The sequence below is a fragment of the Trachurus trachurus genome (genome assembly GCF_905171665.1).
Source record: "Trachurus trachurus genome assembly, chromosome: 15".
Lineage (NCBI taxonomy): Eukaryota > Metazoa > Chordata > Actinopteri > Carangiformes > Carangidae > Trachurus > Trachurus trachurus.
Window position 1 is genome coordinate 10,822,131 of NC_139906.1, and position 22,415 is coordinate 10,844,545.

At 43.7% G+C, this 22,415-nt stretch overlaps 2 protein-coding genes across 5 annotated transcripts in view; one reads left to right on the plus strand and one right to left on the minus strand.

Moving 5' to 3' along the window:
• Nucleotides 1-60: 60 nt before the first annotated feature.
• hint1 (histidine triad nucleotide binding protein 1) lies at nt 61-2,625 on the plus strand. The gene is made up of 3 exons (XM_083988481.1): nt 61-225; nt 1,348-1,452; nt 2,333-2,625. Exons 1-3 carry the CDS (start codon nt 115-117, stop codon nt 2,495-2,497), a joined length of 381 nt encoding a protein of 126 aa, XP_083844607.1. The 5' UTR covers nt 61-114; the 3' UTR covers nt 2,498-2,625.
• A 695-nt stretch (nt 2,626-3,320) lies between these two features.
• cep170aa (centrosomal protein 170Aa) overlaps nt 3,321-22,415 on the minus strand; it is a 39,957-nt gene continuing 20,862 nt past the window's right edge. The window contains exons 9-23 of one of the 4 annotated variants that reach the window (XM_083988380.1): nt 20,581-20,754; nt 20,062-20,367; nt 15,192-15,560; nt 14,709-14,998; nt 12,915-13,007; nt 12,083-12,200; nt 9,921-11,501; nt 9,604-9,654; nt 8,321-8,594; nt 7,955-8,114; nt 7,428-7,595; nt 7,228-7,316; nt 7,003-7,096; nt 6,846-6,897; nt 3,321-6,680 (exon numbers count right to left, since the gene is read on the minus strand). In XM_083988380.1, the coding sequence (XP_083844506.1) occupies nt 6,340-6,680; nt 6,846-6,897; nt 7,003-7,096; nt 7,228-7,316; nt 7,428-7,595; nt 7,955-8,114; nt 8,321-8,594; nt 9,604-9,654; nt 9,921-11,501; nt 12,083-12,200; nt 12,915-13,007; nt 14,709-14,998; nt 15,192-15,560; nt 20,062-20,367; nt 20,581-20,754 (4,160 nt within the window). In that variant the 3' untranslated portion in view covers nt 3,321-6,339. Of the gene's footprint in view, nt 6,681-6,845; nt 6,898-7,002; nt 7,097-7,227; nt 7,317-7,427; nt 7,596-7,903; nt 8,136-8,320; nt 8,595-9,603; nt 9,655-9,920; nt 11,502-12,082; nt 12,201-12,914; nt 13,008-14,708; nt 14,999-15,191; nt 15,561-20,061; nt 20,368-20,580; nt 20,755-22,415 lie in introns of all 4 variants that reach the window. The other 3 variants (XM_083988379.1, XM_083988381.1, XM_083988378.1) reach the window with 3 other exon arrangements.

Below are 22,415 nucleotides of genomic sequence, written 5' to 3' on the forward strand. Positions count from 1 at the left end.
AAAACAGGAAGTTACAATATCAACCAATCAGAGGTTACGTTCGAATGACGCACTCTTGTAGTCTGTTTGACGAACCGGTGTAGTTTCACTTCGTCTGCTACACTCTGCGCAACCATGGCCGATGAAACGGCGAAAGCGCAGGTCGCCCAGGCGGGTGGAGACACAATATTTGGGAAAATCGTCCGCAAAGAAATTCCTGCCAATTTACTTTACGAAGATGACAAGGTATGCGTCCACGTTAAAGGACATTTTGATATAAAATAAAGCCACTGTTGCTCGTGGCAGCGTCCCGCGCGTCTGACGTTTAGCTAACGTTAGCTCTGCGATAGCGCTGCAGAAAGACAGTTACTCTAATTTCTTGAATATTCACAGAGGTTAGTCGTTCATACAGACTAAAACAAACTCAGTGCCGCATGTGCTGTTCCTGTGTCACACTCTGACTGCTTAAATGCCACTTTAGAGCAGAAAAAGCATGCAAGCAAAAGCAAGTAAGTTAGACTGGGTTGGTCATGCTATATTTGCAGACAGTTGGCATCTGCAGACAGTTGGCAAAGTCCACTATCCCAGGACTGCAATAAATCTCCAGCATGTACCCTCTGTAGTTTCATCTGTTGTTATTTACGTGTTTTGAACAATGAAACCAAAATCTGGCTCAGAGCACTCAATGCATCTTAAATAAGAAGTTACCGGTCCGGTGCCAAATTTGGATTGAATGCTGCACCCAGAGACTCCTGTCACACCACTCTGGTTCCTACTGCATTATGTTAACGGTGAATTGGCAAGTTTAAACATGCATCTGAAAAGAGATTGTTTTTAACTAATAAGTTAACCAAACAGATCATTTGAAATAAGTGGCAGATTTATTCTAATGAAGGAAATTAAAACTACTGGTGGTGTTATCTCACAGTAACACTACAAGAGAGAAATGCCAAGTCCCTTCCCTGCAGTGTAGGTTGTCAAGTCATGATGAGTGCTTACCAAAAGATGCAGTGCCTGACATGTTCGAGGTAACATGAAGATACAGATGTTATTTAATATGACTAATGGCCAATAGCAGTTTTATAAAACACCATATCAAAACACATATAGCAGTTCTTGAAGTCATCGACCGAAGTGATATGACTATTAATTTCCTTGCAGTACTGCACACTACAGTATCTCTAGACTGCACAGTATAGGAGGTGGACAACTTTCTAGCTCTATCTTCATGGTACTTAGTACAACTACATCATACAATAAAGTGCAAGTTAGAATACAAACTGAAGGAGTATTTATTGCTTTGTTTAATGTTTTTAATTTCCCCATCAGGCTCAGGCTTAATTCTTCCTTTTTGCTTTTGTATTTCAGTGTGTAGCCTTCCCTGACATTTCACCTCAGGCTCCCACTCACATCCTGGTCGTCCCAAAAAAGCCAATTGTTCAGCTGTCACAGGCTGAGGACGGCGATGCTGCGGTAAATATTATGATGACATTTGCTTTTATAATAGACTCTAAACCAGGGGTGTCAAACGTGCGGCCCGGCAGAGGGTCCAATCCGGCATAATATTGTTGAAATTGCACATATTTTATAAAGAAATTTCAGGTTGTTCATAATATGTTTTGTAAAAGTATAGTTCATTAACTGTAAACATCTTAATGTACTAATACAAAGGGAAAAAATATTTTTATTTATAGGTTATCATGCCATAATTTTACTGGTCTGGCCCATTTGAGATCAACTTGTGCTGTTTTGTGGCCCCTGAATATGAGTTTGACACCCCTGCTCTGAAGTGACTCTACAGGTAATACTCAGAAAATTAGAATATCGTGAAAAAGTTCATTCACTTCCCCATGATTGCGAACTGTACTGAACCAGACAGAGAGCTTTTAAAGGCTCAGGAACCCTTTGCAGGTGTTTTGGATTAATTGGCTGACAATTTGAGCTACAACATTGAACTTTTTCACGATATTCAAATTTTTTGAGATTCTGATTTTGGGGTTTTCATAAGCTGTAAGCCATAATAATCAAAATTCTAACAAATAAAAGCTTGAAATATCTTGCAATGCCTGTTATGAGTCTAAATAATATATTCATTTCACCTTTTAAGTTGAATTACTTAAATGAATGAACGTTTTCACAATATTCTAATTTTCTGAGTATTACCTGTATTCCTGCCTTCGATGATCTGTCAAATGTCTTCCTGTTAGTAACCACTAGGTGGAGCCCTTAATGCTCGTCTGGATATCGACAGACCCTGTAGTTAAATTCACAGTTGCCTGTTTGTGTTTATGCACACATGAATACATTTCCATGTCATTGTCATTCATAAAATTTCTCTCTCTCGGTCTCTTAGTTGTTGGGCCACATGATGATAGTCGCCAAAAAGTGTGCTCAGGATGCGGGTCTTACTAAAGGCTACAGGATCGTCGTCAACGACGGGCCCGACGGAGGCCAGTCTGTCTACCACATCCACATCCACATTCTGGGAGGACGCAGGATGGAGTGGCCCCCCGGCTAAACCAACACCTCCCCGCATCGACCATCCTACTATCAATGTTCTCACTGTGGTGTCTGATGTAGACTGCAATTGTTCTGTCAAGGGAAACAAGCCACACAAACTGTAATAAAGTTCAATTCACAACCACAGACAGAGAGTCATGTTTTTCTTTAGCTAAGATCCTTCAGGCAATGATGTTTAACATTACATTCTTTCAAAAAATATGAAGATAACGTTATTAATGTGTTTATTGTTGTTGCTGTTGGAATATGAAACACTGCTGCGCTCTTTCCCTTGGTGCCGTTTTCTAGCCAATAAATAAAAGACAAATCAGATAATTAGTCATCCAGTGCTGCCTTCGAGCCAAGGTTTCATGTAGACACTAGTTATTAAATAGAAGTAGATCCTATATTCGTACCAAGCACAGATTATACTTGCATTTATCCCTGTGTGCAGTTTACAATTGATGTTTCTTATTGGAAATGATTCAAACGGATGAATGTGCAAAAATTTCCGTAAAGAGGCAGGTAGTAGACAGCTGAATCATTTACATGTTGAGTTGAACCATGATGACTAACCTGGGGAGTGAATGGATCTTCTTTTCTGTATTCAGCCCTTGACAAACAATTAAACCTTTTGCGAAGAGTTTATATGCACTTCCGTTTTAAAATAAATTAACGCAGGTTTTGTTTTTGTGTTTATCCTGAGTAAGTACCATGGAAAGTATAATTTGAGGTCAATTAGGTTTTGATTAAAGAGCTCAGCAGCACCCATACCATAACGGTATAGATAATTGTTGGTAATTATTGTTGATAATACAGGAAAGCGGAGAAACAAGTGAATGGCTCTGTTTTATTAACAGTAAGAAACAATGCAGATAGTTGAACAAATATAAAATACATGAAACATCCACAAAATATTAAAACAAAAATAAATAAAATGGTGTTTTTTTTTCTTTACAAAAATGACACTAATCAGATGACAAATGTAGAATTTAAAAAATAAACATGTACCTAGCATTCACAGTCCCCTAATTACATTGTATTTATTTTTTTTGTTTGTCTTTCGTTTGTTTTTTTTGATAAAATGGGGGGAGAGAAAAAAAACAAAAAACAAACAAGTAACACAATTAGAGGCGTCGTTTGCACAGACAGAATAGTTCAGGAGTGGCAAGGCAGTCACTTCTGATATCAGGCATAGAGATATCATTCTTTGTCAAACCATTTGACGTTTGCAGCCTTTCACTGCTTCTTCACTACTGTATGAAAAAAAAGAAAACACCACAATCTGATGTGCAAAATCATTTTTTTTAGACAACTAGCATCTTTTTTGTTCTTTTAATCAATGCCCTTCTATAGTCAAAGTGGGCACTTGGAGGCATTGAAAGACAATGTACAGTACAGTATAGAGAGAAGGAAATGAACTTGTATCCTGGTACCTAAATTCACTATTGTGAGAATATCTAAGTACTAATACACTGCCTTAAAGTCATCTTACTCTAGAACACAGACTATAAGGTGAAGAGAGATTCAGAAAATGGTTAGTTCCCATAAAGTAACTTGAAAAGCAGCAAAGTCAATGAGAAAGAGGTTAATTATACCGTCTGTCTGCAACCCTGCAGGACCAGGACGCTGGGACTCCTCCCACTGCTCCTTCTCTATTTACACTGATATGAAGCCGCATTACAAATCATCTCTACTGACTGACGTTCTTCAAAGAAAACAATTTGAACCACAAAAGGCCTCTTTGTTTTTTGCCCATGTTCTTCTTTTTCTTTTTTTTTTGACAAGACATTAACTAAAACTAGATCCAGCAGCTTTTCCAATGTTCAGGTTTTGTGTGTACATGAGCTCAAATTGTTTAGCGACAGATAAAGAAAATGAAAATTCCTTGCGACTAAAAAGCATCAATAAAAAGCAAGAGTTCTGCAGTATCTACAATACCAGTATCTAAATATTATAAAATATTTAGTTTAAACATTTATTTTCTTTGCTCATCAATGCAGTGCATCAGTTTAGAAAGTAGAAAAGAAAAAGCCAATTGGAAATCATAGGACACTTGAGTGGATTGACTATAGCTTAAGGCTAAGAGCACTGATTCTGACAGGCCATGTCACATAGGCCAAAGAAGGATATGGCAGCAATGATTAAACTAGAGTCTCAGTATAATAAATAAGCTTTTTGCATCTTTGATTTGTTGACAGAAAAAAAGGGTCTTGACATTCAGAGAAAGAGGTGAATCTCAGAGGAACTTTGCCTCCATCTTAAACACACAGTATGAACTGCCATGTCACAAGAGATGAATTTCAAGATGGCTCTACTGTCTGAAAAATGACAATACAACGAAAATGGTTTACTTTGGCAAGTGATTATATAGACTGAAAATGATCATTGGTTTCCCAAAGCCTGTTAACTAGTGTGTGTAAACTACTATTCAGTGTTAGTAATATCAACACAGACACCAACCGGCAGGTAGAAAGCTCTCAGCTCTGTCCTGTACATGCTACTGAAGTGACAAACTTGGTGCAACATTTTTTTTTTATCCCAAGCACTGGGAAGAAAGGGAAGGGGAGGAGAGAGTACAAGATAATGGGTGAGGGAAAGGTAGTTGAGCACTGAGATGGGGAGGCACTACAAATCATTTTTCAACAGAGTCAGTTGGAGAGATGGTTTCATGGACGGACAGTTATAGTTATGAAATATATAAAACTTCTGCTTAAATTGTGAACTGTTTCAGGCATAGAGCATGTCTGTTTATGACGGTGTAGTTGGTCGAGGTGGTTACTTATTAAGGCTGCTGAAATATTCTTTGTACTGAACAAGAGCTAATAAATTATTGCAGTGTTGCATCTCACCATAGTGTAAATAGAACATCTTTTGCAAGTGTTATTTTACAATGCATTCTGTTTTTTGTTTTTTTTATCTGAAATTACTGTATTAAAGTCTTAAAAGTTGTCTTGTATATTATTCGAAGGGACTAGGGGTTGCACTGCTACTATCGAGGATGTGTTTTTTAAGGCATGTCCTTAGTGTAGGTAGGGTCCTGACACGTGGAGAAGGCAAGAGGAGGAGAAGACTGGAGGAAGAGTGGAGACTGTACAGCCACAGAGATCTGTCCATGGAAAGAGCAGCCAGGTAGCGTTTAGTCCATCCAGGAGTCAGGCTGGCCCGTCAGCATGGATGGTTGAAAGGACTAGTGTGTAGGATTATGGGGGCTCTGTTGGCAGTTGGAGTTGAATCTAACACTCATAATTGTGTTTTTTCATTAGTGCACATCACCTGGAATTAAGATGTATGTTTTTCTTAGCTTTCAATGAGCTTTTCATATCTACATAGGGAGTGAGCCCTCTTCCACTGTGAGCCTATCTTTTCTACGGTAGCCCGGAACGGACAAACCAAACACCGGCTCCAGAGAGAGGCTCTTTACATTTTTAGGTTACTTGAAGGTGGGGTTGCGGGGGCTGCAATCTACAACTTCACCACTAGATGCCACTGAATCCTACACACTGGTCCTTTAAAGGTTGAAAAGCTCATAATACGATTTATATCCAAATCATTCACGGGTCAATTTTCCATTCAAAGGTGTATCCATGATGATGCATCAGCTGGGGTTCAAGCCAGCGGAGTTTAAAGTTGAAGCACTTCATTTTCCGGCCATGTCTGGTAATGCTTTTGCTAAATGATCTTCATATAATATCCATAATCCTAAAGTGTTGCAGTCAGGAAGAGTGACAACGGTTCTTGTCAGAGAAAACTCGTTTAAATGTTTTTAAACCTGCCTCCTCGTTGTCAACGCTGATCAGCGGCCACCTGCACTCCAATCCAGACTCGTGTTTATTCACAATAGCTTTGACTTCTTTACGTTCACTTCTGTGCGATGGCCTCTTCTCCACTCGGCCGTATGCGGTTGAATACGCCGACTCCTGCCAACGCCAGACCCAGACCCGCACCGGGGTCTCTGGTGGTGGTGGTCTCCTCTGTGCTGGCGGAGGAAGCCTGGACCCTGGTGGAGGGCGTGGATCCTCCAGGACCGGGGAGGATCTCCGGCAGTGAGTCTTTGGCTGAGGGCGCAGATCCGGGGCTGGTGGCGGAGGGGGAAGTCGTTTTGGTGGCGTGGTGGGGCTTGGTGGGGGTGGTGGGGCTGGTCAGACCGAGGCTGGCCAGGGCATCAAGAGTCCCGTCTGGGTCCACCATGACATTGATGACTGGAGAAAGAGAGAGGGAGATAAAAATCAATGTCTGCAAGACCCTGTGTAAAAAATCAATGTACATTAACTGCTAAAATAAACACTAGGTTTAGACATTGGTTTGTATTTTTAGCCCAGGTTTGGATAATTCATGTGACACATTTTGATATTATTTTACTTTACCTTGAAGCTGCTTCTCAACTCTCTTGAGTTCAAGCAGAATGGAGGAAATCTCCTGCAAGAGGTCAAATGGTGAGAAAAACAATTAGTTTCCAATGTCACTGTGATTGTGCTTTTCTTTTCTTCATTATTTATAGTTCATATCAACAGATCTCTGCACCTTGTTGGAGGTTTTCAGGAGTGGTATGTCACTTTCTGATCGCAGTTTATTCTCGATTTCATCCCAGTTCCTGTCTTTATCCTTGAACAGAATCCTGAGGAAAACACAACAGGACTTAATCATCGCGGCTTTCTGCTGCAGCAATCACCAAAATAGCTGGCTCACGCTCAGTGACAGGTTAAATTAGCTGTCATGGAAGGTTTTAAAATCACAAAGTGCAATTACCTGATTTTTCCCGCTGTTTTGTCGACAGAGTGTCTGATCTTAGAGGACAGCTGAGAAACTGAATTGAGCAGCAGGCTGTCCAACACCGCCTGAATACACAGAGGAAAATAAATTACGTGTGACATGTGACAACCTGAGACGATGGGCCCGACTCCATGTTGGTATATTTTTAATGTCAGGCACTTTGAGCTGCCTCTCACCTCCTCTCGGTTCCAGGTGCGTCTCCTCAGAGATCGGGGCTCCAGACTGTCAGGAGCACGGGGGCGGAGCTCCACGGGTTTGCCGTTGATCTCTGGCGCCTTAGTGGTTGAAATCACAGGCGGGATCTTCCTGAAGTTGAGGCTCTCATCAAACACCCGATCCACCAACTGGGAGGGGACGAGAAGAGATGTGCAAGAGTGATGTCAGAGAGAAAGGAGGGAAATACAGCAAATTTCTTTTTAGTGTTATTCTATGTATAATAGAGGTAAGTGATCTGTGAGGAATGAAGAATTAGCAAATAATATAAAAAATATATATAAAAAAAACAAATAAAGGGATGAAAGTGAAAGGGAGTGTAGCAAATGAAAGCGCCACAGCAACAGCGAGGCGAGGCAAGTTTTTAGCATAGGCTGATGGCAAAGGCACACTGGAAGCACACACAGTAAGGTTGTGATAGAAGAAGAAAATCGGGCACCTTTCTCATGCTCTCCTGTATGTCCGGCTGCGTGGAACGTGCAGGGCCTACCTCTTCCCGGGTGTCGATAGCTGATCCTGGAGTGGTGGCGGCGGTGCTGACCGTGGTGCTGGGCGCGGTGCCGGATGAGCTGACCGAGTCGATCTCACCGGCCACGTCGTGGATCTCACGGGCCAAGATAGCCAAGTCCTTAGCCAGGTCCTGGCTGATCCTGCGCACACAGGGGAATAACCTGTTAACCATCAGACAGGGTTCTTTAGGACTCAGGGTAGACATCTTTATGAACACAACCTGTAATCATACAGTTAAACCATCCAGGACGGCTCTTATTAAACATTATAAGATCATTCTAAAACATTACATAGACTCATGAAAGATTAAATTCTCATATGAATCCAGATCAGCGCAGATCAATACCTGGCTATCTCCTCGCTGTGTGCCGTCCAGTCCCTGATGTACTCCTCTTGCTCTCTCATACGATGTTTCATCACCACTCCGCCCGGGCCTGTCACTGTGGCAGAGCCGGGGCTCGAGGTGGTGCTGAGCCTCGAGCCCCGGTGTGGGACGAGGTGATGAGGCCGCACGTGTGAACGTCCGCCATGTTTCGGAGAATTACGGTTGGAGCCAAACTCTTCCTCTGAGGTGGAGCCGTACTCCGGCGGCAGACGTCTCCATCTGCTGCTGCTAGACACTGTGGTGGTAATGGCAGAGGGAGACAAAAGTTTAGTCAATATTACTGGACTTCATTCCATTACAACATTTGTTATTCATGAAGTTAATAAATGAGTTTGTCAACATGAAGAGGCTTTGTTACCAAGGCAGCCCCCCAGCCAATCCGGCTTTATTCTGACAAAGTTAAAAACAATAATGGGAGCGGTGAGTCGAAGCATTGTATTTTATCTGTTATTGTTAATGGACAGCTGCAGGAATGTTTTGGTGACAATAAAACCACACTGAAATCAACAAAAACAGCAGCAAAAAGATTATTTTCTACAAACTCCCCACCCCAGGCAGCCAACAAAAGCTTCCAACAACATAATCTTGGCAGAGCCAGGACGTGTTAAGCTGCTTCAAGACCATGATGAGACAACGCCATGCTCTCTCACTCTCTCAGGAGTAAACCAAGCACTGAACAACTACAAAAGTCTCCACAAGGTGGAGCATTGTTCCAAAACTGTTTGCTCATGGGTTTTTTGCAGTTTGAGCTTCAATGTTGTAATATAATTCAAATGTGAGTAGAGCATTTGGGTCTTCATCACAACATTACTAGATGGATAGTAGGAGACACAGAGTTAACACTGCAACCAATGCTAGAGCTGGGTCATCACACTTCAAGTTTATGCTGTGAAATTGATTTATGTGTTGCAATAGCACAAGATTTTCAGCTGGAAAATATTTCAAACAAAAATGTAATCTGTCATCTGTAAAATGTAATAAAGCCAAGTATTGTCCATAAAAAGGTCTTTACATTAACTGAGAGTGCAAAGACCTTAGTTATCTTAGTTTATATTAATTGTTACAAGTAGAAATCACCTTTTTCAAGGGATGAATACTTCACTTTGAAACAAAAGCTCCTCTAACATAAAAAACCTGCTGTCTTTTTGAGGAGCATGGTGCCAGTTTCTGCTGCTGTGACCCAGGTCTGACACAAAAACACACACAAACTGTCCTATATAGACTCTACAGTTCTGGTACAGTACCCATCAGCTCTTCCTCTGCGTCCCCGCCCTCAGGTTCGGGCTGAGAGCTCTCTGGACGATGGAAACCAATGCACAGGACGTCACAACACAGTGGAAATGTTTTACACACAAATGTTCACACACTGACTCAGTAATGAGGTGTGATGGTGCAAACTGTGGACTATTTATTCTTGTCTTGCAAACAATCTACAATTATGTTCAAAATAAACTTTAGTAACAAATCCTGTTGTAGAAATTCATTGTCCCTGTTTGCTCGCAGCTACAATCTGCAAATAATCTGAATAAAGCAGAGACAGGCATGGAACCGATGTGCTCACCTGTGGGTGAACAGTACCCAGATGTAGTGGTCTTTGTCTTCGTCTCGTTCAGTTTGGACACGCTGCTCGCCCTCATCCTGGGTGTCAGCCTGTTCTCCGTGGGCGTTGACGAGCGCAGCCCGAGGCGCAGGGCGGTCTCGGCTGACAGGCGGGGTGAAGAGGTGGAGCTCCGGGTCACCGTGCACTCCGAGTCGCTGCGGGCCGAGATGGAGCCCAGGCGGTTTCGACGCGGCTGAGCCAGCAGATCCAGTCGCGACAATCCCTTCCGACCAGATGGCGGCCTGGAGGTGGAGCTGGTGGTGGACACCTCGGACGCCACGGAGACCCTGTCAGCATCCGCGAGGTCCGTGTCGGACGTGTCCCCGAGCCGGGCGCGGCGAAGAAGGGAGGCTCTCGTGGGTCGTGGCTGAGGCAGCGCCGCCGCCTGCTTGTTCAGGGAGGACGCTGTGGCCGCCTGGAGAGTGCGGCTGCTGGTTTTGGAGGAACTACCGGCGGAGGACTTGGCCGACCTGCTGTCGAGTTTGGAATGGAGGCCGTCATCTAAGCCGCGTCCGTGCCCCAACGGTCCAGAGTAGGTCTCCTGGTCTGAGGAGAGGATGTCAGAAATGGGGAAGGAAGAAGTCTGGTCGTCGTCGGTGAGATCCAGTGAAGGCTGGCGTGCTCTGGAGGAGGTCGAGGACGTCTGCACAGAGCGGCGTGCGTCAGTCCGGCTCGTGGTGTCTGTAGTTCTTGTTTTAGTTTTTCTCTCCAAACGCTCACGAGCGCTTGCGTTAGTGACGCTGCTCTTGGAAGCGGTGCTCATGTTGCTCTTCTCTCGGTGCATGCTGCTGAGGGAACGCCGTTTTTGCATGCCGGCTTTCTTTTCTGCATCTCCCGCCACGTGACTGGCCGTGCTGGCCGTGTCCACGTCCGACTCGGGGGAGATGGAGCCGGTCCGGAGCGGGAAGCCAGAACCTGAACCCTGAGTGGTTTTACTGATTTTCTGGTCTAGTTTGTTCTCGTCTCTTAGCTTGGCCTCCAGGAACGCCATGACAGCTTCAGTGTCTTTCAGCAGCGTGGCGGTGTCCATGCTGCCCACAGAGTCGCTGCGTTCGCGCCCACTGCCGCCTCTGTTGATGCGTGGGATGAGCTCTGCGGGGACATTAGCGCTGGGTTTCTCAATGGTGAAGCTGCCCTGGCGCACGAGAGGCTTCCCAGACTTCTCTCCTCCTTCCACTGCACCTCCTCCTCCTCCTCCTCCTCCTCCTCCTTTCCGCTCCTCTGACCTCTTCCTCCTCTCGCTGCTGCCAGAGGTCCGGAGAGGAGTCTTGGATGGAGAGGAAGTGGAGCTTTGTTTCCGTCTGCTGGTCATCTCGCTCGCCTCCATGGGAGTTGGGGACTCCCCGTCTCCCTTGTTCTCTTTTTCCTGCGGCTCAGTGTCCTGCTTCTCCCCAATCTCCCCAGACCTCAGAGCTTTGGTGCTGGATTTAGCCCGGGGGTCGTCTGCTGGGAGCTGGGGGAGGGTTCTGCGCTTACGGTCTGTCAGGCTGGAGGAGGATTCACCTATGCTGAGGGATGCACCAGACTCAAAGGCATCAGCTCCTAGAGAACAAAGGATATAAACGTTTTACAAACTGTATATGATTTTAAGTTGAAGTGATTTATATGCATCTGAAAGCTGAATTAATCAGACAAATGCAAGTCTGGTCCCCTTTCCGCTGTTTTACTAACCCTCCTCTCGGCCATGTGCATTTGTTTACAACAAAGCCGGTGAGAAATCAATCAATAGAGCGGTAGATCATATACTATATAGTTTGTATATATCATATACGATGTTACAACGTGTGTGTTTGTGTAGTTTAATTCTGTCATAACAAGAGATTACGGGTTAAGAGGCGCATTTGTGTCGCAGTGCTGCAGAGACGAGAGCTGGGACACCAGGGCGGCGGCCCCGATCTTTCAAGGTTGGTTTTCAGCAAAGAGATGCAATAAGTGACACACACATGGAAAGCAGAGAGCCTCCATTCTCCCTCGTAACAAGTTAAGCCATTTATTAAACCATCATAATTACTCCAAAGCTGTCTAATTAAGGTAAAAATGTAGCATGGTTAAGCTACAAATCCTGCATAGTTCCTCTTTACTCTCAGAGAATTTAAAACCTAAATATTAAAGTGAAAATGTACCTCTCTCTTTGTGCAGGAAGGCAGCTGTCTCTGCTCCCGATCCCTCTGGGTCGGTCCTGGTGTGATTGGCAGCTAGACTGGCCCACTGAGAGACCCAGCTTGAGTCACCAGGAAGAGCCTGAGCCAACACAAGAGGGAGGTGACAGGGTGGGGTGACAAGAGAGAAGGAAACAGTTGAGTAAAAGTGGCGTGATTATTTAAACTGAAATGTAGTACATGATGATGGAAATTATTTTGTTAGTGAGAATCGAAAGCAAAATATTTCTGTATTGTTATTTTACAATCTCAAGGCAATGGCATATATTCTACTCATCGGACAACATTTACACACTCAGAGACAAATTTAAACTAATGTAATGAGAAAGTTTTAAGAAGAAGAAAAGCTGAACTGTTGCTCATTTTACTTGGACAAAGACATCGATCTAAAACGGCATAAAAGAGAGAGAGAAAGGCCGCCATTGCTCATACAGTGTCCACTCCCTCTTATGAAATTGCCTGAAGGGCAGTAGCGTGTCTCTCCTCATCTGAGTGTGATCTAGGTCAGTCTCTGGGAGGACTAGCCTACTCCCATTAGCAGGCTAGGGGAGTAGAGTGGTCAAGCCATGGGATTGACTGTGACTCACATGATGAAACTCAGCCACGAATCTTAGTTCGCTTTGTAATATGCCGTTATACTACACTGGTTTGAGAGGGATAAATAGAGGCTGTTCTTTACTGTACAATAGGATTTATCTAATCCAAACAAAATTCATAAAGAATGAGTCGTCCTGGGCAGCATCAGTATTGTGGTAATGGACACTTGTGTATAGGTGAACGATAAAGAGTCTTCTACCTCTTTCCCTGTCTGTCCAGTCTCCTTTCCTTTTTCTTCTCCTTTCAGGTTTGACAGAGATGATGAGTCTTGGTTCTGCTGGACACCAAACACCTACAGAGGTTTGAAAAAAAGCAGGAGGACAGGACAAAAGGTTACAATATGGCACAGGATTGACAGTTTGCCAAAGTATAATACGCTACTGTCCAATTAGCCTTTGTTCTGTATGCACCCTGAAACAAGTAAGAACTGCAGCACACTTTGTAATGAATATTAAATACCCACTTGATATGTAAACACTGTGATAATATTATTCTACAGTCCTCTTGATGAACAAAAGTGAACTGAACAACAGCCAGAGGAAGATATTGTAGAATTAAAGCGCTGATCTGCACTTGATAGTTGAGTACCATAGCAACACACACACACACACACACACACACACACACACACACATGCAACGCACACACAAAAGGGAGAGTGAATGAGAGCGGACATACTGTGAGCAGTGTGCCAATTAGTGTGTCACCTAATTACAGGAATTAGCATAACAACACTTCCAGTTTTGAAAGTAATGCATCCAGACTAACGCTGCCTAGAAATACACCCCACCAATTACATCACTGCTCCTCCTAAGATAACACCTGTATACAACACTTGAAGGGATATGCACCACTGTAAGATACCATTTAGTTAAGTCTGAAGCATGGCTGTGCAATAACTTTTACTGGCAACAAGCGCCTAAAAATACATACCATATGCTTCGGCTTAGTGAACATCTCTTTCTAGAATGGTTTTACAATCTTTGCTTTTGTGGTATCTATTTAAGAAAGTCTCTTTAATTCCTACTTGACTTGTGAGGATGGTCTAACTCCTTAAAACGTATCTTTTATCCTTGGCCTTCACTCCCAGCTGAGCGAGTAATCTTGGCTCTCTCTCTCTCTTTTACTTGCTCTTTTATTCTAAATTTGTCATAAATTGAGTTCTTATTATTCATTGTATTGTTTATATTTATTATAGTGTCTATGATTAACTATATTGCATTTTTACAACTGTACAGCACTTTGGTCGACTGAGGTTGTTTTAAATGTGCTTTATAAATAAACTGTGACTTGACTTGACTTGACTAAAGTGTTCGTTAAATCTTCTGAAGAAGGGAAATTTTCCCATTGTGGGGCGAATAAAGGAATATCTTAGAAACCAACATTAAATCCTCTCTCTCTCTCTGTCTCTCAGTGTTTCCTTGCTTCTTTCAAACATGTGACCATGAAAGAGCACTGTGCTACAGGACAGGGGCCGTGGTAGGAAACTGATGGTGATTTCTCAACCTCCCTGGAGCGCTCGTTTAATAAAACAGGACAGTGGCTTGATGGAGTGTGTCTCTCTGGGCTATTAGAGAAGCATTAGGTTAACCAATGGGACAGCGAGGATGGAGTGGTGGTCAAGCAAGGTAACAGAGTAACGATAGCTTTGTTTCAGTGGGAACGGGGGAAAAAAAGTCTCAAAGGATTTGCTAACCCGCAAAGTGCAAACGAGGCAGGCACTAAAGATGCCATTAACCTTGCTCTGGTCTGTTTTTGGTCAAACTCATTATGTTAGTGCAGAGTAACAACGTCCTCTTTATAGCACAACAAGCAGAAAAGAGAAAGAGAAAATGCTATTAGCTTTCAGCTGCAGTAGATTCTGAATCTTTCTGTGGTAACAACACTGGTATTACGATAGTACTGTCAAGGCCAAGTATCATAGCTGAGGTAGGAAAGACAGAAATGATCGTATTTGGTGGAAGTAGTGACCGACATCTATGAACATCCCAACCTTGTCTATCATGCGTCTGGCCTCCTCTTCCTCCGGGTTCCTGTTCTCCAGTTCGATGGTGTACGTCCCCTTATCGCTGTGCTCATCCTCCACGTCTCCTCCAGCGGCCCCGGCGCCTCTGCCCACGACCGAGGCGTCCTCGCTGGGGCTGGTGGGGCTACCTGTCGCCAGCCCGGTACTCGCCGAGCTCCGACCGATACTCGGATCCTCTGACCTCTGTTTGAGCAGCACGCGAGCAGCTGTCGGCGCACCTGCAGTCACCGTAGCTGGTATTGGAGCTGGGGCTTTACCTAGGAGAAACAAATACAAAGAAATACATCAATTGAAGAAACACAGATACGGAAACATGACCGCATGACTGTTATTGTGTGTAACAACACTTTATGAATGAATGACGGCATCTCTTGATTGAAACTTGAAACTTTTGTCAATAAATGAGGCTATAATTCTCAAAGCATTTAAAGTCAAAGGCAGTTTTATTACCTGAATCCGCGGCTGTAGTAGCAGAGGTGGAAATGCTGAACACCTTGGGGTGAGACGGGGGCTGAGGACACAGCCCCTCTCCACCAGCTCCTGCCCCCAGCAAAGGTGCAGTCTGGGAAAACGAGTATGACCGGCGTTTGCGAGGGTTTTCCTCGTCGTAGAACTCGATCATGAAAGCAGTGCGCGGTCCGGACGCCCGGCTCCCGCTCACCGTGACGTTCCCACCGCCTGCTCCTCCCGCTCCTCCTCCCACTCCCACGTGGCTGTGCGCTGCTTTTAGACGTTCCTCCAGGGCATGGCGGCGGTTGGCAAAACGCAGGCCCAATCCGTTCTCAGAGTCACTCTGGGTGCCATCCTCATGTTTGCTGCCTATCAGCGAACAAAAAGAATACATGCCAGGTAAGTTTTTACTGTGCTTTTTTTTTTTTTTTTCAACAAAAGCCACATATTACTCTTCATCATTTACAACAGTAACATGTGTGCTTATTTACAGTACCTGGGTTAGTTAGTTTTACAGTACAATTAACAATAGCTCTCACTCTGGTGCTGTAGTGAAAACCTGATGTTACACAGGCCAACATTCTTAAATCCATACAATAACAACTGTACCGGTAACATAGCAACAGACAAACAGCAAGCATAAAGACACATTGCAGCACAAACATCAGGGTGGCTAGTCACATGTTCACCTACATAAAATAAGCAACCAAAAAGAAGAAGAAGACGTGTCATAGAGCACACAACCAAACCTTCCTGGGAGCACATCCTAATAAGAAACAACTGTTTGCAGAACTACTACGGCTGAAATGATCTGTAAACCTTCAGCTTCCTGAATCTAATCATTCAACTGTCAAAACAGACCCTGAATTCACAACGCTGGGCTTACCTACCACACAACTGCTATTTCTACATTTTCATCAGTCTGGGTCGCATCAGCGTGTCCTCCCAATGTTGTGCGATGGCAGACAGTGTGCCACGCTAATCCAGACATGCCACCCACACGGTTACTGGCCCTGCCTACTTCACTGACAGTGAGAGAGAGAGCGATGAGGGGGAGGGGAGGAGGAGGAGGAGGAGGACATGCAGGGGGGAGGCAGAGAAGGAGGTTGGATGTGAGTATGAGTGTGTGTTGTGGGGTAAAGGGCTTCAGGGATAGAGGAGGAGGAGGAGGAGGAGGAGGGGAGGTGAAAGGAGAGAGGAGAAAGAAAAGGGGAGGGTGAGCAGGGAAAGGCGGGGGTAGAGAAAAGGCCAAAGAGAAGAATGGGGGAGTTCGTAACTGCAGGAAACGTAGTGTAGTAGAAATGTAGGGTTGACAGCCGTCACACAATCAGCCTGTCAGCTAGGGAGCCAGGAGTTAGCCAGTCAGAGGAGGGGATGAAACACTGCATGACACCTCCACTTCCACATCACTTTCAGAAACCACTGCACAGCCTCTAAGCCTCGCCAGTACAGACAGTATATAATACCATTTATCTCATTCTTCCTCCAAAATATTACAGCAACAACTGTGCGAGTCAAGTCCTAGAGTAGTAAAATTAAATCATCACTACTGGTTCAAGGATTTTCACCGTTAGCCACAATGGACAAGATATAAATAAAGTCCTAGAAGTAAAGGAAAGAGGACGTAGTATCATGGCATCATGGAGTGGACATACAGTAGCTGCCTGCCAGGGGATTTTAACACAGCCTATGTTACTTAATTTTTGTCTTTTCTAATTTGATCTTTAGTGTAAAATCAGACAATAGGTGGGAAATAATCATGGAAAATATTAGTTCATCACATCATTACTACATAACACATGTATTTATTTTCTCTGTCTCCACTGTCTGCAAATTTTTACACAAGGATCAATTTACTTTCATTATTAGTGCTACTCCGCCTCTAGAAACAGTTGTGCAATGTTTTCTGTGGCTCAAGAGGAGCTTTGTCAAGTCTGAAGAAAATACATGTGGTGTCATAGTGATGTCACGACAGGGTTATCTCTGTCTGGCCTTCAAAACTTTGAATTTACATCAAAACACCTACATTAAAAATGGAGGATGTGGATTTTCAAAGACGGGAATAGTCAATTGAAAAGCAATATGCATTCTGGGAATTGTTATATCTAATAATTTTGTCCTCCAACTTTACTGAAGGACATTATTAAATCATGGGAGTACTGTTTCTACAGTCCGCAGCTCAATCGAAACATTCCACCATCCACCTCCTCCTCCTCCTCCTCCTCCCTCTTTCCTGTCTTTTATCACTGCTTGAAATTTAATAAAGCATACATTTCATTAAAAAGAAGAAAAGGAGACGGAGAGAAAGAGAAAGAGAGAGAGGAAGGAAGGCAGCAGTGCGTTACAGTGGCTGGAGCAGATCTGCAGATAAGCAGACAGAGAGAGGCAGGTCTTTCATGCTGTGTGCCCCAGACAAAGAGGCTGTTGGCAGGGCCAGAGAAGAACAGAGGTGTCTGTGAGTGTCCAGTGCTCTGCCCCACTTGCCCCATCATGACTCACAGTGGAGCTGGCCTCTGCCTCCGCCGCTGGCTGCACACACACATACACACAAACACACCAACACACACACATACACAAAACTGACTGCCCAAAACAAGGATGCACTTGCTATAAAATGCATACAAAGCCACACAAACAAACAAGCAAACAAACAAACGCCCAACTCCAAAACATCTTTAACATTATGAGCACACGATACAGAACTATATGCATTTATAATATTTAACTTCAACCCTTATCTATTGAGCTTTCACTTCTTTGAATATCAACTATGCAAGAAGTACTTATTTTTGTCAAAATCACAGAAAATAATCTTGCAATCTCAAAAACATAGCATGTATCAAAAGAAACTCATCTTTGACTGGGAAAATGCACAGATTTTTAGATGTCACAGTAACACACACAAGACAGAAACAGTCAGTATCAAGAACTGTCCCCTACATTGCAAGATAAAGAGTGAGAACTCACCTTACTGCTCACAAATCAAAAGCTTCTTCACTTCGCCTCCTCAGTTTCCAAGTCAAACCTCTGCCTCTCTCTCTGCCTGGCACCTCTACGACACACCCTAAGCAGCACAATATCTCACATGCTTCTCCTCCTCACACACGCTGCTGCTGCACCGCTTCTCTGCAGATCAGTGCTGAGCATGTTCCAAAGACGCACATGCTCCAAACACAGACACGGTGAATTTCAGCCACACAGATCCACATGTGAGCGGTGCATGCTTCGCACACACCCATCAGTCGCTACGGAAAACGCTGCTCTCGCACAAGCTCCTGCAGCCACCACACACAAACACACTCAAACACACAAACACACACAGGCGCAGACAAACAGATGTTCACTGCTAATTCCTGCTCTTTCTAAATATACGTCTGTGTCCTCTCTTCCCCTGCCATCACATCGTTTGCATCACGGTTACTATAACAACTGTCGACTGAAAACTGCTGCCTGCTCCTTTGCCGCCCCCCCCCCCCCTCTCTCCACTTCCACTGCAGTCCAGGCAACAAGCCCCTCTTTCTCTCTCTCTCTTCTTCTTGCCTTCCCTTTGTCCAATCACCTTTGCTGTTATTGCTGCAAATGCTGCTCTCAGCATTACAGCGAGGCTCTCCCGCTCTCCTCGCCCAATTTTTTTCACACCTCACATGTCTGCAGCTGGCAACACTAGGCAGCTTTCCATCCAGCTGTCCACCTGTCCTCTACACACCCCACTTTGTCCTCTCCCTCCCCTTCCTCTCTTCTCCCTCCCTTATTCCACCCTTCTTTTCCCTCCATCCTCTGTGGTTATTCTCAGTTTCCTGTAACCCATGTCACAGTCACACTCTCATTCCTTGCTCTTTTTCAGATTTCCATTTCTTCTTCTGGGAATTAAACACCAAGGGTCAAGCTCATCAAGTATCAGCGAGTCACAGTTTCAGATGGAAAAACTGCAGTGTCGATCATTTCCAAAGTCAGTCAGGAAGCAACATCCATTAGGTGAGCTGTTCTGTCAGCCGGTTGACATGCATGTACTAACTCCCACTAATGAATTGACTTCCCCTGTCTTCCTGCTACCTCACAGATTTCCATTTTCATCAGCTCCTGCCTCCTGGTCCCCCCCCCACACACACACACACACACGTCAACAACATCATAAATTGGCCTCCATTTAATTAACTCATGACCAGCATGTTGTCTACCATAGCTTAGCTTAGCATCCAACATAAAAACTCTCTTTACCGGCAGCACAAAGCTTAGCATAGCATCTCTTTGCCAGCAGCTTTCTCGCAACAACTCCTGGCACCAATAGCTAAATCAGTAGCTGTCCGCTTGCAGGTAACGGGAACAAAGAAACAGAAAGACACAATCTCAATCCTTACCCATAGGATACATAGTAATAAGCTTTAGATGTCCAAACTGACAATGCAAGAGAAAAAAAATCAAACAAAAACCCACACCTGAAGCTCTTGAAGTCGGGCATTAACTGCCATGAAGTAGGATATGCACAGAGTATGTGCTGCTCGCTGGATAATATGTCTGTAAATGGTGAAAAAGTGGAATTCAATGGAGGGGGGCTGTGCTATGCTACTCATGCTAAGCCTTGTCATTGGCTGTCAGAGCAGTAGGGGAGTAGATAGGGGTTTAAATGTTTCTGTCTGCTTGCTGCTAATCCCCTGGCTTGGTTACCACTGCCAACAACCCCTGCTCCTAACAAAGAATCTACTCAGTCTCCACATAGGAAGAGCCAAGAGGGAAATTGAGACAGAGTGTAAAATCTTGTAACATAAACGTAAAACACATGATAACTCTTGAACGACAACTCAGGAGAAAGAGTTAGTACAGACCATAAATGAAGGAAAAGAAAGGACAAAATGATGAAAATAAACTCCACCTTTCAGTCTTTTGAGATGGACCGGCACATCGCTCTTGATGCTCTTGCTATCGTCCTCCGTTGACTCGCTGCGCACCAGGGTGGGGTCGTTCTGGGCCAGCCAATCAGCCACCTTGCTCTCCGATGCCATCATAGCCGCTTGAAGTGTGCTCAAGTCCCTCGCTCCTGCGCCTCCACTTCCTCCTCCGCTCTTCTTGGAGCGTGATCGGTGGTGGTCAGACGAGAACTTTGACACATGGTCTTTAATGGTGACTTTCCCTGGAGATGTGTTGTCAAACTCTATGGTGAAGGAGGCGTGACCTTGGGCTGTGGAGCAGACATTGCAGTTTTGTTACCGTGTCAATCTCAGTCAATTAGTGTCAATTCCACTAAATACAAGGTTGTGGAGAGACACTCTTAAAAATAGATGTATAAATGTGACTTCTTAGTGTAATAATATAAAAATGTTTCACCTTTAAACTCTAAAAGATAAATAAAATATACACAACAATCATGATATAAACAAAATATGAACTTCACCTGCTGCTCCGTGAGCAGAACTGCCCTCTGTGTCCTTAGTGGGAATCTCATGGATGCCGTTATTGGCCATGTGACCCTCCTTGGTGGGGATCTCAAAGTAGCTGGAATCGTGGGCGGAAGACGCATGAAGGCCGTCCTCTTTAGCCTTCTCCCCACGACGAGCCTCTTTGCTGTCTAAGTTTGGAAAACACAAAAAACTTCTTTAAAAAAACTGTCAGCTTGACCCACATTATATACCGTATAACTAATTTATCAGGTGTCTTCTATGCTTTTGAATAGGCATAAGAATATTTCATTAGTTCATCTTCTATGACTTAGGACTAGTATGGATTCAATTACAGTCCGTCATAGCTTCTATATAATGTTGAGGGTGGAAAATACATAACATAAGCCAGAGCTTCAAGACCACAGTGAGAAATCAATCCAAAGATTCATTATCAAAAGTCGGAAGTGAAAGGTCAAGCAAAGCTCCACATGGACCAATTCAATTGTGGTCTGTTCTTCAGCAAGTGTGTCTCACCATTTATCAGAATTACTGTCTCCCTCTGGGGGAGGACGCAGCCCAATAAATGACAAACAACATGCGCAAAGGCACATACATGTTCTGTCTCCGTCTGTCTTATTTCACCGTGTCTCATATGGACTTACTCAGGACTGCAGTCTGGTGGACCTACAACATGGAGCACTTATTTTCTCATCTGTGCACATTAACAAACAGAGGCTCTGTGGGATCTGAATATGATAAATGATACTTTCGGAAATTAGAAGGGCCATCTGCTTCATGTTGGGGAGCAAACAGGGACATATGGCAAATGGCAAAAAGAAACAACAAACAGAAACTGACTCTGCAGAATATAATCATAAGTGTGAGTTATAATAATATTTATTCATAGATAAAAAAAAAAAAATGACTGTGCCATTGAGGACTCATGAGACAAAGCAAAGATTCAGTTTCCCAGAAACAGAATCTCTAAATTAAAATGATTAGTGATTACAGTGTCATCAACTAAACTGAAGAACAAAAAAAATCTCTTTGGCATCTTTGAAACAAGGTCAGCAGTTGCCAGCATAAGCTGCTCTGCAAGTTTGGGAAGATTTACAACATGGATTTAAAAGGAGAGCAAATATGAGATGGATTAAATATGTTGAGTGAAGCTTAAAAGGCAATGACTTCCCTGTGAAAGTAATACAGATGCAAACGAAACTGATAAAAGATTCTTTACATTTCTGCTTCAGACTTCATACATTTAAAAATAACAATCCTGTAAAACACAATCACAAAAAACAACAAGCACCTTATCTCATCGTATTTGCCCCATCCTTGAAATTTTGATGAACTGATTCAACTTCCTGTATCTCACATATGTAATTCAAGCAAATAAGTGTGAATTCAATCAGAGCTTCCTCTGATGTCACCGCAGGTCACATGCCTTTCTGGGAAGCACCTAGTCATTTCTGCGAAGTTACGGGTTTCATGAATTAGTTTAATTACATTCATGTGAAGTTCAAACTAATGCTGACAGTTGTTGGCTCCAGAAACATAGAAACCTCGGCCTCTTAGTTAGGATCATATTAGAGTCTGCTATATAGCAGAATTCAAACTGACAGCAGACACATGACACTCAACACACTTACAAAATGCACCTGCTATCACCAAAGTATGACTGCTTTAAATAACACTGGCAACACTCAAAACAATCATTTTATAACCTGTAGTGACCTCTCATTATAAATTCTAATGTGTCTGAGATCTAAACACAGTTAATGGGCCCATATAGTTCCTAAAAGATCCACAGGTATAAAACAAGCCCAAGGTAAGTGGACGTTTGACTAAT

Excerpts from the sequence above, each read along its gene's own strand:
- hint1 (XM_083988481.1), top strand. The coding sequence starts at position 115 with ATGGCCGATGAAACGGCGAAAGCGCAGGTCGCCCAGGCGGGTGGAGAC. Across the intron at positions 226-1,347 it reads TACTTTACGAAGATGACAAG|TGTGTAGCCTTCCCTGACAT; the intron begins GTATGCGTCCAC and ends TTTGTATTTCAG. Across the intron at positions 1,453-2,332 it reads CTGAGGACGGCGATGCTGCG|TTGTTGGGCCACATGATGAT; the intron begins GTAAATATTATG and ends TCGGTCTCTTAG.